Genomic DNA, 17134 nt, shown 5'->3' with positions numbered 1-17134 from the left:
GAATGACTGGGTTTCTCAAACAAAACAGTGGGAATGAGTTTTTTGTAGATGTAAACAAATAAGTGCTTTAAGTCGGTGTTGTCCTGTGTAAATATGATCAGCACACTTCAGTAAAGTGTATGTCATTTACAAACACCTCATCCATCAGGTCGCTTTGTGTCCTGACACAGTAAACGCCTTACAGACGGCGCCGCTGACAGGATGTTAGCACATATAATAATGTAATAAGTGTTATAACGACTGCCTGCTGTATCCTGTGACCCCTAGTCCTGTTCATTATTAAGCTCAGTGATTATGTTGGTCGTGTACATGTTATAAGGTGACACAGGAGATGACACAGAGAGAGACTGAGCAAGCTGGTCTATAATAATCCTTTGGGTGTTTATGGAACAGATGGTGTGTGTGTGTGTGAGATCCATGTCACACACTCTACTCTCCACCATTGTAATTAATCCATCGTTTGCAGCAGTGCGTGTGAATCGCTGCACTCTTATTCATTACATGTAGTGACATGTGGATATAAAGTGTACATGTACACTTGTGTGGTAGCTCAGAGCATCCATACCTGTTTTGTCTGCTCACCATTAGTGGTGTCTCTCCTGCTGGTGTCTTAGCGGACCCCCCCGGTTCATTGTAACCACAGGCCGGTCCCTATGGAGCCCCCTTAAAGGGCTTTGATCCTCTCTGTTATAAGTGCACAGGCTAATCACGAGGCCAGCTGTCGGCCCAAGGCAGCAACAGGAACCTAACGCACGCTCGCTCGCTCGCACAAAGCCGAACACGGACATAAAGACGCTTCTTTCTTTTAAAGTCTAAACATTCGGATCTTGGTTAGAAATCTTTTATAGAGAATGTTAAGGATTTCTGATGTTTTTGTTGTTGTTGAGGAAAGTCAGTGTTTCTTTGTGTTTAATTGCAGCACATGACCTAATTGAAATGCCCTTACTCCCCCTTACACAGCTTGCAGAAGAACCCTTAAGAGGAACCAAGAGGAACCCGTTATGTATCATGTGCTTGGGTTCTGTAGTGACTTCAGCGTTTTGTGAAGGAGAGAACTGAAAAAAATAATCAACCCTGCATGAAGGACGAAGGCACCTCTTCATTTCACAAACATCAACTAATCCCCTGTGTTTTTTTTTTTTTTTCTTTTCATCCCCCCAAATTAAAGGCTGTTTTCATTGACCCGGCTCTGATTGTCTAGCTGATGTTAAAGGCTGTGAGTTCAGGCTGTTATGTTTTAATAAAAGTGCTCCGTCATCATGTGTGCTTGGTGTATGGTGCTGCGGCGGTCGGGCGGTCGGGTCGCCTCACGGCTCCGTGGTCCGTGTGGAGCTTCACACACGTTCCCTTCTGTAAACTGGAGCTGTCTCGCAGGAATCTCCATCCTAAAATAATCAGCTCCCTTTACAAGATGACCACCGTCCTTACTAATAGCCTTTGTGCACCGTTCACAGACGTTAGGATTTACTTTAATCCTGTTCTACACAAATCCTCACCTGATTTGTGACTGCACTCTAATAAGAGCAGGAAACGTCTTCATGCTGCAGAGCTAAAGGCTCAGACATGGCTACAAAACATGGCCTTATAAATATCACACAACTCGTATCTACACTTTGTATTTCACGTCCTGTTGAAAGCTGGAGCTCTTTATGCTGTTACCATGGAAACGACCACAGTTTAACAAATAACACAGTCTTCCTTTGTGTATAATACTGATCGTAGGCTCTCGTTCCTCCTTAGTAACCTCGACATTTTGTCTTGCTTCATGATGAAATGTAGATAAATGGTTTATCATGGAGGATTTTAGACCAGACATACTGTATGAACGGTGACCCCTGTACAGGAAGTAAAAGATTCACATAAACAAGCCCCATTTTTATAATTATACCATTCAGAAGGGTACGGTTGTGGCAGTGAGGGTCATCAGCACATGCTTCAGAAGCAGTCAGTTGACCTTATTTATTTAATCACTAAATAAAGAGGCTGTTTGAAGTGGACTGTCTGAGGTCGCCGCGACTGATTTGCTTTACTTGGCGCCTTTCTCTTTCTGCCACTTAGCGGCCCTCAATGGCGTGATGATGTGGGGTGGGGTGGGGGGCTATGGCCGTTCTCCAGCCAGTCAAGAGGCTTCACGTAAACTACCGCAATCATACACGCCATCAATAACAAACCTCTGTCTGCTCAGATCCTCTCCTCCTGACCCCAAGTTGTCTGCAGGTTTGGGATCACTGATGTCAGATCAGGTGTATTATTAAAAAAAGATAAAGAAGAAACACATCCGCTTATTAGTAGACTTTAATGAGTCCTAGGTGCTGTAGACGTCGTCGTGTAGCGTTCGGAGCTCACAGGATTAGGGAGAAAGTAAAAGGTGTGTATTTAAAGAGGGGCAGAAGCAGAGAAACAGCACTAGAGGAGCTGCTAGGTGCAGAAGACTAAAACTGCCCTATTGTTTGTCACTGCAGTGCAGCAGTGTAGCCCTGCCCACCTCTCTCTCTCTCTCTCTCTCTCTCTCTCGATTGCATCAGTTCTCTCCACTCTTCATCCCCTGCCCTCTTTACTGCACTGACTCCCAAACTGAAGTGCAACATGACCACTTAGTCACACACCACACACACACAGTCTGCCTTCTCTCTAATGTTCTCAGATGACCAGCTAACTGAAGGCCATTTGTCTGATTGCAGGACCTGAGCTTTACATAGTTCTCCTCACGTCTACGGACCAAACCGATAACTCCATAGAAATCCAGAAATCCAATATTATTTAAATTGAAATAATAACAGAGGAGGTGTTGTTCTAGGGAAGACTATAAAAGCTTTAATTGTGGGAAAAGACACAGCACCTGACCTACAAGCGGATGGTAGAAAACAAACGTTTCTCATTTAAAAGCCGAGTTCTGATTTAATCCCTCAGTGACTAGGTTCATTTGTGTTTGTGAGGAGGTTGTATATGAACCCTATCATGGTGGAGACCAATAAAGCTGTTATTATTGTAATGCTGATTATATTTGTAATATAAGTACTCAGTGTAAATATGTTTAGCCTCATCAGCCCTGACCAGGCACGTACTGAGGTTATCTCTCAGGACTCTATCACGTGTTTTTTAACCTGTTCTTTGCTTTGCTTCCTCAGGTTTAGTCCAGATTCCCGTGAGCATGTATCAGACCGTAGTTACCAGTCTGGCTCAGGGAAATCGACCCGTTCAAGTTGCCATGGCTCCCGTTTCCACACGCATCGACAACACCGTAACTTTGGATGGCCAAGCTGTGGAGGTTGTAACCTTAGAACAGTGACACAAGTATGTGGGCTAAAAACCTGAGCCTTTGCAGAAATTGATATTTTTAACAGGGAATTATCAAGGATTCATGTCTCTTTTTTTTTTAGTAGTGTAATGGCTGTGTTTCAAATGTTTGGATTTTTTTTTTGTTTTTGTGTTTCTAGTCATAGGATATAAATAGACCAAATAAAATGGACCAAATTCAGTGCGGCGGCGGCGGCAGCAGCCTCCTGAATCAAATACTCCTCCGTTTGTTTCTAGCCAAAATGACCATTTGTTTTTTCCTTTGTTTTAATAGCTCAACTTTTTTCATCTACATGTTGATTTCTGAACAGTGTGTTTGTGCCATTTTACTTCCACTTTTGTTGTCATAAAAGTAAAAAGTAAAAAAAAACTAAAAGCTGTGCTAATTTGCTTGCGTTGTGATAGACCTGATGTAGGGCAGAAGAGAAGGTTTAACTGTACGTGTTGTTCTGCATGTGTCACAGATTCATCTACACAATACATATAACATGTCCCTACATTTAATGAGCTACACAACGTCGCACCAGATATTTGTTCCTAAGTATTATCTTACAAACTGGAATGTCTCGAAGATGTCTCTTTTGTTTCTCACTGACATTAAACATGTTTAATACTAAACACACTGTTTTACATAAATACTAAAAGGATTTCTCGATACAAATGTTTGCCTCTATATTTTATATGGATTTGAGTAGACTGTAGGTCTGTGCTGTGTCACAGGCTTTGACATCCTGTAAATCTATCCCTCAGCTCAATTCCAACCATGTCTTCCTCTATAACTGCTCATTGCTTTATTTACTCAATTGGATTTCTCTTGTACATCGACATGCAGAAGCAGCCGGTGAGGGTCAAACTCTTCTAGGTTGCTGATTGTATCATTAAAATAACAGCATATTGCATTTTATTACGTCGAGTCTCCTGCGACGAGGGCGGATACGCCATCTATAACACGACCCCACACGTGACGACAGTATATAATCTTCTCCTTTAGGTCTCTTGTTGTTTTTGACCAGAGGAAAGGAGTTAGGTTGCGTACAGTATATAACTCCTCATGTGAGAGTACATGATGTCAGCCTGTGCTCATCATAACCTCTTGTTATTCTTGTACAAGGATTGATATGTTCTGCATTTTGACATGCTTTTCTGCTCGGTTTTAAAGAGTGATTCATTTAGGTAGGTGTCGGACTTCCTGCCAGCTCAGATTAGTCTGGTCACGCTCATCTCATCTCATCTCATCTCATCTCATCTCATCAGTCTGCTGATCCTTCGATCTGTATAAAGTCGAGTCTGTGTGAACATCCCAGCAGCTCTTGACCTGTATCTGCATGATTTTATGCCCTGTGCTGCTGCCACATAATTGGCATAAATGAGCAGGTTCCTAATAAAGTGGACAGTGAGCACATAGTACATAAAATAACTTAGCATTGTTTAAAATGTACCATTCAGTTAGTGATGTTCAGAATGAAGATTCAGCAGTGCATTAGTTCTTCAATATGTGTTCTTTAATATGCAAGATACTCACTATGGTTTAGCCATGAACTTAAACATTGACAACAAAGTTAATCTGAAAGAGAAAAGCTTCAGTTATACAAAGCATGCGTGTGTAAAGTTATGAGCCATTCTGTTTCAGGAAGACATCACTGCAAATCAGAAATGTAAAAGTAATATCCTGGGGAAATGTGCAAGGTCACAAACCTCGCTTTTATTTAATAAAACTGTTCACTTTTAGTTTATTAAAACTGCTGGGTTTTTTTTTTGTCATTTAATGTAACAGAATTAGTGTGTATTAAGTGCCTGATGAAATGGAAGGTCTTCAGTGTTTGTGGGATTATTTGGACAGCCAGGAGAAGCTCATGCCCACCACGCAGAGCCACAGCAGTGCCAGTCTTCCATGCATGTGTTTTAAGTACGGTTTCTTGATCCAAGGAAGGTTGTTTTTGTTAATGAATTTTACTTTATTTGTTAATGAATTATTTGTTTTAATGCATTGCACAGAATGCATATACATTTCTATAATAATAATAATATTACTATTAAAGCCACTGTAAGTAGTTTATTTGTGTGCCAACAGTATCATGGCATAAACATAACATAACACCAAACTGGGCAGTCCCTAAACACCTTAACTCCTACACAAAGCCTTCTGAAAATTAACACCAGTCGAGGTGTTTTCTGTGAAAATTACTTCTCTGTTCCACTTCCCAGTCATTGACAAGTTCAGCACCGAGATACATCTTTGTAAATGTGTACAGATGGCATTGGTGATACCCTGGTTAAAGTTAGATTCCATTTTTAATGTCAGCATGTGTATTGGACATACACCATAGTAGTCTGTGCCAATAGTGCTTGGCATGTAAGGCATGTAAGGCTACCCTATGGGGTTTCCCTTGTGTGGGGTCAGTCTTTGTGCCTGCAGGGAAAGAGAACGTAAATAAGATAATACACTGTTCAGAGTTTAGAGACAAAAAAGATTACCACCTCCTTGGCAATTCAGACACACAGGTTCCATGCAGGATGGAAAGAAGAGCAATCGTGTCTTTTTTCATAAGTGTGAAAGATATTGCTGGAACAATGTAACATTACGACTGCTTAGAAACCTCGGCCCATACGCGTAGCACCAAGAATATTCAACAGATGCATTCCTTGGCTAATGTAAAATGTAAGGGTAACCCTGTGGCCAAATCCAGGCTTCCACCATTTTTGTGAAATGTTTGTTTGACCTTTAAGCCTTTAAGTAAAAGTTGAACCTTCACTTTACTCTGAGCAGTCTTTATTGTGGTCAGTATGTGTCCTTAGGCAGCATGTGATCAGCCTCCTGATCACTTTAATACCTGGGAAGACCAGTGTAACCTTGGCCAGGTCCAGTAGACATCCTGTGCTCCTCAGTAAGTACATCCCCATTATACATTGGTCCTGCATGATGGTGCACTGCCCCACTCTACCTTTTCTCCACAACAGCATTCTGGTCAAGTGTACAGCTATATTGTTGAACCTCAAACTATATAAGATTTATCACTAAACCAAGGCACTAAACCTTTTATTCTTTGGGCCAGAGAGATGTCATGTTCACAGGCACCCAGGGTGGCTTGAGCTGCACTACTGAATTTCATCTCTTTTCCTAGCTCCCTTTTGACAATCCAAAGCCACAGAGTTTGACAGTCTCTATGGTTTTACAACATTGAGGTGATCAAAATTGAGTCAGTGTCTCTGACTTGCTGTGACTTGAAATGGCCTTTGCCAGAGTAGTAAAATGAAGATCTCGCATTAAAAACACACAACCCTGACCATAAAATACAATATGGGGAAGACATTTTAAAACCTGATGTTAAACAATTTGTCATCCTGTTCAGTTTGTAACCAAATTTAGACACCAGTTACTAGCAGGACTCTTTGAGCCACTTTCAGTCCACGAGAGCCTTGGTCATGTATCACTGTTGACTCTCTCTATATATATATATATATATATATATATCTTTTCATTTCACAGGATAACACAACAATTCTTATAATAATCAGGTTTTTCTTAACCCTGTCACCTGGTGCCTCTACTTAAGGTCCCAACTAACAAAATATTTATTTAGCTTCTATGGCCTTATGAGATTGGCACAGTCGAAGGTAGATATCACTATGCTCATGATGTGAAACAGGTAAAGGACAGGACAGTACTGATCTACACCTTATGTATCTACTTATCATATTTTGGAGCAATGACCTCATGGCAGTAAAAGCAAATGATGATGTGGAGATGATGTGGTCAAAGCCAGAAGGAAGAGAAGAGTTGGAGGCAGAGAGTGGTTGACGATGGTGAAGCCATGAGGCAGAAATGTTTATATCTCAACATTAAACTCACTCTGTTTTCAGGTTCTGCTTAATGCAATGGCCAAACTGAATGCCTCGACTGGAAGAGGTGTCTGAGGGAATTCTTTGCACACACCCTACAAAACTGATGTTATTATCTTCCACTGGCAGCATATGTTCAAATTAGTGCTATCTGCTGCGTTATAGGGGCTATGGCCCAATCAAAAAAGTCCTCAGTTCCCACCAAAGACATCCTAGAAGTCTATCTTTTTTAGCAAATTCCATGAGAAAGCTCCTTGACCCAGAGGTAGACACCGTCCAAAGTGTGGTTCATCTGCAATAGTCATCTGTCAAAGGGTGTTTTTTATTTTTCAGAGTCTGCCGTCTGGGTTGTGTTTGACTGAGCCTTTACTGTGTATGACATGGAGTTGTCTGTAGTTAGGATTATACCTATTACACTTTAGTCCTCACCACTTCTCTGAGTCTCATCTCCCATTCTTTGGTACTATTAGTCAGTTGCAAAAGAAAACACCAGAATAAACTATTCAGTAGTAGAAAATGTTTTATATCATGTTTCAACATGTCATGTCTATACATTTATCCAACCGTGAATGAAGCTGCTTATCAGGCCCCACACAGGCCCAAGCTGTGACAACTTCCTCAGCCAAGTTAGGAAAAGGTGAAGTAATGACCTCTTTGGTAGACGTGTCAAAGGAGAAGAGACAACACGGTCATTGCCAGGAGGCAGAGAGGACCAAGGTCAGCAAAGAGCATCTTCCTTAGTGGAGCAAAGAGTAGCACGATGTCCTCAGTGGAGACATGGGCATCTTCAGTGGAGCATGGAAGCAGTAGTCTGGGGCAGAATGCCCTCAATTGTCCTCAATGGAGAACATTATCAACATGTTTATTAAGTGCAAACTAGGCTCAAAAACAGGAAGACAAACTATAAATGCAAATTTAGGTAACTATGTGGGGAAACAAGCCCAAAAACATAAACATGAACAATACGTAGCAAAGGCACAGAGATACATGAGGAGAATAATAGATATATTAATCCAGGACTAAACAGGTAACAGTTTGGTACAAGCAGGATGACAACACAAGGGGTGGAGACAGGAATGGGAAGTGAAGAAAAAGAATGTCATCATAAGTGCAGAAGCTAAGCACAACGAGAGGACCGAAGCAGTGTGGTCCAGGATATCATGGTAAGGTTTACAGTATACACGTTACAGTCACTTTCCATTTACAGTGGAGTCAATGCATAAAAACACATCTGTATCAGATGGAGCTGTAAATAATGCATTTGTTAAAGAAAATCAAATCATTTTATAATTAGATATTAAAAAGTATTTCGTCAAAAAAAGAATCTTAAAATCTGGATAATAGAAATGAACATAGATTGAACCAGTGAAAGAGAGAGTGACCCCTAGTGGTAGTACATGCATTCCGTTTTCTCTGAAATTAGCTTGGGTTTTGAACAGTTACACAATTTACAAGGGAATTAAAGCCCACGAGGGCTGACAGTGGAAAAGGCTGTTGTGTCAATTAGCATAGTGGCTTAAACTGTGTAACTTGGTCTGGGTTGGCTCATAATAAAACACTTTAAAGACACAAAGACTACAATGCAAACCTTCATTTGTTTATTGACCCATTGAACAAAATCTCCCTCACTATGATCATTATTTTTCTATCTGGGTAAGAATTTAAATATTTGACAGGATATTTAAGAAGCAACAGTTCTTACAGCAAATTAACTCACTTGTGATACATCACCGGTGATGTAGCTTTTGAAATAAATGGAATTTAAGGTTCCACTAATTCCTGATAGGGACTTTATGTGCTCTGCAATTATACAAGCAATTCAAGCTCCTTATTGGCTAGGGAGTTATTTATATATAGATGCACTGGCAAATATTCTAGCAAACCAAAAATGCAAGGTCATGGTGTGGAAAACAGAAACTGAACATCTAATCAGTCTTGTGGAAATCTTAAGATTGAATGTCAGACCACTGCTGTGGAAACCTGAAACTGAATGTCAAGACACGCTTGTGGAAACTGGAGACTGAAAATTAGGAAAGCCTTGTGCACAGGGTGAATCTGTAGATCAGGACAGTCTTGTATAAAACATGACAGTGAATTGTCTGACATACTTGTGCAAAACCTGTTATGTTAATATACTCTGGTGAAACATCTCATACTGAACGTCTGGATGGTCCTGTGAAAAACCTGAATCTGAATTTCAAGACAAAGTTGTGGGACTGAATTTCTTTCCTGACAATTTTGTTCAGACTGAACTAGGATCAACCATTAAACTGACAGGACTCAAAGATTTTTTTTCCTCTTTTTTCAGGGTTTCTAGCTTTTTCAAAAGAGTGCCAAATATTTACTCCTCTGTTTTTCCACAAGACCTTTTTCATTCAGTATTAGTATAAATTTTGATTCTGTACTTTAATGGGAGGTGACATAGACATAGCCTTGACATAGCCTTTATCATGTATCTACAGGGGTGGCACAGTGGCTTAGTGGTTCGATTTCCGCCTCCACCTTGTGTGTGTGTGGAGTTTGCATGTTCTCCCCGTGCCTCGGGGGTTTCCTCCAGGTACTCCGGTTTCCTCCCCCGGTCCAAAGACATGCATGGTAGGTTGATTGGCATCTCTGGAAAATTGTCCGTAGTGTGTGATTGTGTGAGTGAATGAGAGTGTGTGTGTGTGCCCTGTGATGGGTTGGCACTCCGTCCAGGGTGTATCCTGCCTTGATGCCCGATGACGCCTGAGATAGGCACAGGCTCCCCGTGACCCGAGGTAGTTCGGATAAGAGGTAGAAAATGAATGAATGAGTGAATGAATGTATCTATAGGTATGAAATATTTAAATGCCAAATTAAAGTAAAATCATATGAGGAATATTTATGGAATTCTACCCTGCTGAAAGATCCAGTTTAGTTTGACCAGATATCAGCTGCTGAAACAAAAGAAAAACTGCTCAAACATGTAGCCATCTTTCACAGCTGGTAATTTGCAACAGAAAGGCAACAAGAAATAATTATCCTGGGTGTCCCAAAAGTCCCCATTTATAGGGGTAAGTGTTTTAAATAACATTTATATATAGACCGGATGCCTGCATAGACTTGTCATGTTTTGGTGCTTAACACTTTGACTGAGGAGGGGGATTTTGCACCTATTCACGTTGTCCAGGCTCACCGCATGCCTATAGGCTGAAATCCTGGTCACCATGGGAGACCTGAACCTAAAAATGCTCCAAAAGTTCCATTTGTGAACCTCCTGATAGGATGTTCTGGATGCGTATAGATGAGAAATGTATTTTATGGGTGGAATAAAGAACCTGTGTTTTGGCCATGGTGTCCTCTCCTGCAAAGCTCCCTGTAGAGGAGGAAGTTGTGGTCTCCTACAATCCACTCACACCTGAGCAACAGCAAGGTCTCCCATGACCTGCTCACGACTGGGGCCAACAGCATTGCCTTACATGCCCTACTCATGCCTAAGGCCAAAGGTGCAGCCTCCCACATCCACCCTGGCCAGAACATCATATATCTGCTGCTTGACTCTGTTGAAGACATCACACCTTGGTCAGATCTGATCTCTGGTGCTTTTCTGTTCCTGAGTTTGATTCACATTTTTGACAAGGTAGTCCTGTCTGGATTTTTCTATTCCTACACATTAATAATCTTGATTTCACCCTGCACTGTGGAGACTGTAGGTGATGTCACTGACTGTTGTTATTGTATTAACTATTCCAGGTCTTTTACACCAGTGGGATCTTTCATTTTAGTCCATATTGTATGGCCTTTGCTCAATGCACAGTGGCTCTGATTGATTTCCCTCTTTTCTTAGTTTAGACACTGGGCCTTGTTTCTCAAGCTGGATACAAAAGGATTGATTCATTTATTCAAGGAGCATTTACACAATACATAGTTGTAAAAAAAAAAAGAGTGTAATTTCAGTGCTATTAATTGTTTAAAGAATCCATCAAACAGGATAAAAAAAAGTGGTGGGTTCATACAAAAGGTGCCAAGTGGTTTAACATGTCTAGGTAAATATCAGGAAAAGAAGCTGAAATGCTGATCATCTCATACTAATCGTTTAATGTCACACACGAATGTTCTCAGTGAAAATGGCCTTAACGTTCCAATACTTTCAGACATGGCTGTGTTTTTGTTTGCTCTATATTTGATCTGTTTAATTCAACAAATACCGTTTAATGCAGTTATGTGCTGTTACTTCCTGCTCTGTAAATATTTACAGTGCATCTATGAGAATGACAGATGTGAGAAGTGAAAAGCTGAGAGGAATCTGTGGCTCACACTGCGGTCGGTTTCATCGTTCTTTAATGGTGCAAATGTAAAATTATACACGTGTTATAAAACGTTTTTTAGAATCTAAGCTTTGAAAGAGACCTTGAGGATTTTCACAGATTCGAGCATTTCTCACAAGAAAATGTGCTTTATCCTGTCTATGCTTTAGTCGGAATGTGAAGCCTCCAATTCTCTTACAGTTTATTAAAGTTAGAGGAAAGTCCCGGCATTATGGAGTTCTGCGTTACTTTGTTCACTGACTGATTCTCATGTGTTGTTTATATCTGTCTTTTCTGCTGTATGGTTGTTGCTTTCCTCTTGCTGTTCCTCACACTCTGATACATGAATCTCTCCAGTCGGACATGGTGGGGTGGGGTGGGGTGGGGTGGGCTGGGGTTGGAGGAGGGGTGTAATTTGAGCTTTGCAGCCCATTTGGAGAAGGCCACATCAACAGAGATTTTCCCACAAACCAATTATAGCAGATGAAGTTTCAAGTGGCATCTGCCATAACCTTTCTTTTTACATAAACATTTGTACCTGTCAGATCGTAAAGAGAACATAAAACTTAATGCAGAACATTTCAACACAACAACCCGTAATAAACCTCAAATCCGTATCTCATATAATGATTTCATTGTTAGAACAGATACACTATTACACAAGACAGGAAACTACATCAGGCCAATGCTTTCTCCTTTCTTTTACTTCAAGAATTGTTCGCAAAATTATTGTGTGTGCAAATGCATTAAAAAAAAAGAGAATGGTTAACAGCACAAATCACGTGACCGGTGTATAGCTTGGATTTGTGCGAAAGCAGATAAAACGACTTTAATCTGCAGATCCTTCTTTCACCTACATTAGCAATGACCCACATATAGCATTAACCCTCACCATACACTACAACCAGCTGCCTCTTTGAGCCTTCACTCAGTTTAGAGTGAATTTTTCAATAGTTTGTATACAATTTCTTTTATTAAATTATTACGTTTCTGATTAGGAATCCTTCCAAATGGTCTGATATATTGAATGAGGGCTTAAATAAATGTTATCTAGTCCTTGATTATGTCTAAATCAGCTTATATTTGACACTCGTCACTGAGCTTGTGTAGATAAATGATAATAATAAGCTGAACAAGTCTGTTTACAGTACACTCAATCACAAAAAGGTGGAAATGCTTTCATCAGTCAGGAAATACATCTTAAACTAGGGCAATAAAACCACCCTGAGGTGAACCTTGCTGACTAAAGCTAACGCTACATATATTGTCATTTTTCTGAGCATACTTTTGTTGTTTTCTCTCTGTTAGTGCACATGGGTGTGAGTTTCCCTCTGCCCCTCCCTCTGTCTCTACGCATTTAGGATTTCCCAGGAGAGGACCAGGCCCTGCATGAGGATTGGCCATTATGAGGTGACGTCAGTGCTTAGAAAAGTATACAAGTCAGACGGTCAGGGTAAATGGAGGCCTTGCTTAGAGCCCAGCGAGTCTCAGTGCTAGCTCAGTTTTCAGCTGTATGACATCATTTAATCTCTGGAACATACAGACAGGTTCACAATGGGGCAGATTTTAGCTCAGAGTATAAACTCCATGTAGCATGTAAATGATTTCATGTCAGATTATTTTCTACGGGCAACTTTTACCATATCAGAAACACACACTGGCAGGTGACTGTAGACACGAGTGCTGTTTCTTTTGGGGGAAACTTTCAGTACATCTGCATGCGAACAACTAATCTGGTGATTTATGTTCTGACTCTAACAGTTCAAGATGCATGCGACCGTACACATTTTTTTTCCAGGTCTTAGTTAGACTCCATGATTAATTATAATTTATAATATACATTTATATATCATTTGTCTCCTGCTGTACAATGTTATTAAGCTGGATGTAAATTCTGGCCGATGTAACACCCTATTTATTTTAGCCACACATTAACACCAGATGGCTTATTGGTATTAGCAGCGTCAGCTACTGTGGTGTGGATTTCTTTTGAGGAACTGACACAGTCTGAGCTGTTAAGTAACTCTCAAACTGATGCAGATTACTGGGATTTCTTTCATACATAAGAAAGAACTGTGAGTTCTATTTCTCTAAAGTTCAGCAAATTATTATAGATAAATTCAGAATAAATCTATTGATTTAAAATTGTATAGAATGTAAGAGCAGGTCTTGAGGTCCAAGCAAGATTGTCAGAAGCACACCGTCGGGGTCTACGTTAGCTTTTTTTTGGGTTTCATCTAATTTAATTTGTAGACAATAATGAGTCTGACTTCAGGATGGAGGAATAATACATTCAATCAAAAAACTGTGGGGAGAGAAAATGTGGACCAAATAAGCAAGTTTTTTTTTCTATGCTGACAACATAATGTAGTAAAGTGTAACATATATAAAGTTTTTTTTTATTTGTATTAATTTGCTATTAGAATTTGAATAAATTGAATAATAAACTGATAAGCTGATGACATACAGACTGTAGGTACATCTTAGGACCGAGTAAAAATCATACACAATTACACAAGTATTAACTCATTACTAAGCAGTCTGGCCAACGGTGATTAGAACTAAAATGTACAATTGTACTCATGTGAAACAAAATCTTTCATCTACACAAAAGTCTTTTTACTTCATTTTCTTTCTAAAATCGACACGTCGATCGAGGCGTCTCGAGGTCAAATAAATCACAAGCAGAGACGTGACAACTTTTATCTCTTCAGTACAAAATGATTATTTTTGTCATGATTGTGTAATAATACAAACATTATCAGAACAATACAAAGATTTATTTTTGTTCATTTTTATTGACTGTAGGACAGCAGTGTGCTCCACCCTCCAGACATTTACTTATACAGTCAGAAAACACAGCAGCACATTGACCAAGGCGGTAGTACACGTTTAGCCGGAGCACTACGGTAACACCAGGGAGTCTGCTGGAGCACTAAAGCAGTAGTTGGCAAGTCTAGAACCACCGGATCCTTTTTTTACATTACCAGTGTGAGTTCTACTATTGCCAAATACCACCAGAGAGCTACCTGTGTCTTCCTAAAACCCGTGAAGCTGAGACACATACGGTACGACTGCCGTGTTAAATAAGCATGTTGAAAAACAATGATGTGTACATCAATCGCTTCACCTGAGTGGCTCGAGCTTACGTTAATTCATGTCAGCATGTCTTTAACAGAACATAAAACTAAAAGCAGGCTGGAGCAGGAGACGGTCCGTTCACCTCTGCGTATGAACTCTTCCTTAGAGGATAAAATCACGCTGCAGTTTATCTTTTCCTATATTGGCACTACACATAATTGCTCAATGGATATATAAAGAAGCAAAAATGTGCTAGTGCCAAAATGGGCCAGGATAAAAGAGTTATATAAAGGCATTAAGCTTCAAGAGATCTGTGTTTCCACTGGTGGTGGGGGGGGGGGGGGAGGCATCATCCAGTGGTTCTTTCTCTGCTCTGTTTATGGCCCTATGGTAATTCACTGATAGTGTGCCTTCACAGTGAATTCTACCAGTGCCATACACAGAACAGGAGTCAGCATTACCCCAGTGCACAGCTTTAGGGAGGTAGGTGGTAAAGGCAGTCAGCCAGCCAATCTGTAACATCAATAAGAAAAACAAAACAGTCAAGGATCCTGAAGGAAGCCTGAGAAGAAGTCTAAACACTTTTAAATAAAAACATAGACGTTTTAACGTTTAAGCTCGCTCCATACCTAGTATTCCCTTAGCTCAAGGTCACCTCTAGGTCAGCCATGGAACACAAATACCCAGTAGGTCGTATTATCATGCCACTTATTAGCTATAAACAATAATGATGGAAACAGATCTACAAAGCTAATGGAAAGGTGGAAGTGTACAAATGAGCTTGAGGGAATCTGATGCGGCTTTTATATAAAATTCAAATCACTACTGAACATCACCGAACATTAAAGACGCAGCAGACAAATGGCCAAAGAAACCTGGCTTCTGTAACACAGCCCATGGACCATCAGACATAGGAGCTACATAAAGCTAAAGAAAGAAGAAAAAAAAACTTTTCTCACAAGGCAAACACGTTAGCGTGAAGGTTCTGCTGCCATTATCTGACCTGGTTTACTCCACTAGATATTTTTAATTAGCCGACGAGCTGATTAAAGCTGCTAAGCTGATTGAGATGAAGATACACTAACATCTATTTCATTTTATTCTGACACTGTATTTAAAGCAAAGTTGATAAATGTTAATTAGACTTAAAGTATAACGACTCAGTGACACGTGTGAAAGACATGGTGTTTAGGGTGACTTTCAGAACGTGGTCTGAGTAAAGCTTCCTTCTTAAGATCTCTCCCTCCATCCCTGGGATGTGTCCTGGAGTCATGACCTAAATACTGACCAGTAATTCCGCACCAAAAAAAGCCCCCACACTATCATACTCGCAGGAGACGAATCCGAAGCACCCGAGACGCCCAAACCCTCATCCTTCTGTTAATACACATTAAAGTTAATAGTAAATAAATAGTCCTTTATGAATTATAAGGAAAAAAACATGCTATCCAGGTTATGACCCCCCCCCTCCCCCCTCCCGGACCACACCCTGGAGAACTCAGCCATTAATTCCTGCTAGCACTCCTCCTGCAGGAGATGGAGCCCAGATTGATTCCGGCTCAAACTGATGTTCTAAGTGATTTTTTTCACATTACCAAATGGCTCCCTGAACATGACTCCTCGAACCATTTCCTGGAATAATCAATACCACTAAAATGCTTATTTGAAAAGCTGGAAAGAGCTAAAAGCTTCATGCATTTGAGAATTATTTTATTTTGCATTTTACAGACTGATCTTCTTTTTCCAAATGTTGAATTATCATTAAATTTGACGAATTAAGAAATCCAGATGTACCTTGTGCATAACTGTACAGAAAGGTGAACAGGAGAACACTAATGTTGTGTGGCTTTAGCAGAATATTGTAGGAATATTGCAATAGGCAACGATCAGTTTAATAAAAAGTACATCATTAATCAAATAACCGAATCAGTCATTTAGTGTTACATATTTATTTCAACTGAATCCTTTGTTTTATTAAATATTCTATTTATTTCTATAAACTAACATATTAAAAAAGTCAAATGTTGGAGCTATTTTTATTCTATTCTATCTTTAGGATAAAGGATAATAAATAAATCACAGATTTATCTTGAAACAGCTTAAAGGCAGAACCCCGGCGTGTTTACAGAACACAACTGATCCCTGCTCAACTTTTTTAACCCCAATAGCTGGTGGAAAAAAATCTCCGTTAATCGCATTTTGTCTGATTAGATCTGATTTTGTCTGACTACCAGTTCCCAAACTTCTGTTAAAAAAAGGTTTGGAGAGACACATCAATATCCCTTCTTAAATTTCACCTACCATCTCATGTACATATCGAATTTGATGTCCAGATAATATGCCGCATTGTGGAAAACACACAGACACACACACACACACACACACACACACACAAACACACACACAAAAACACACCACTCCTTACACGACAACAATCCGTGATGTTCCATTATGACCGTAATAATGAATTTAAATGAAAACAAATTTCTGCACAACATATTACATTATTACATTATATTACAGTGTAACCTATAAAAAGTTAAAGTAGATTAACGGCCCAGATAATCTACAAATAATCTACTGTTAATGCATTAAAATGATAAATCTGGGGAATAAAGTAAGAACAGATTAAAACAGTTTTACTGAAC

At 39.9% G+C, this 17134-nt stretch overlaps 1 protein-coding gene across 3 annotated transcripts in view; it reads left to right on the top strand.

Moving 5' to 3' along the window:
• Positions 1 to 5036, top strand: part of nrf1 (nuclear respiratory factor 1) — a 20459-nt gene extending 15423 nt beyond the window's left edge. For 2 of the 3 annotated variants that reach the window (XM_060889399.1, XM_060889400.1), the window contains exon 11: positions 3129 to 5036. In XM_060889399.1, the coding sequence (XP_060745382.1) occupies positions 3129 to 3289 (161 nt within the window). In that variant the 3' untranslated portion in view covers positions 3290 to 5036. Of the gene's footprint in view, positions 1 to 960; positions 1172 to 3128 lie in introns of those variants that run through there. The other variant, XM_060889401.1, reaches the window with a different exon arrangement.
• Positions 5037 to 17134: the final 12098 nt, after the last annotated feature.

The sequence above is a fragment of the Tachysurus vachellii genome, chromosome 16, assembly GCF_030014155.1.
Source record: "Tachysurus vachellii isolate PV-2020 chromosome 16, HZAU_Pvac_v1, whole genome shotgun sequence".
Taxonomy (NCBI): Eukaryota; Metazoa; Chordata; class Actinopteri; order Siluriformes; family Bagridae; genus Tachysurus; species Tachysurus vachellii.
Note: the sequence above shows the minus strand (reverse complement) of the source record. Positions and strands in the feature narration are given on the sequence as shown.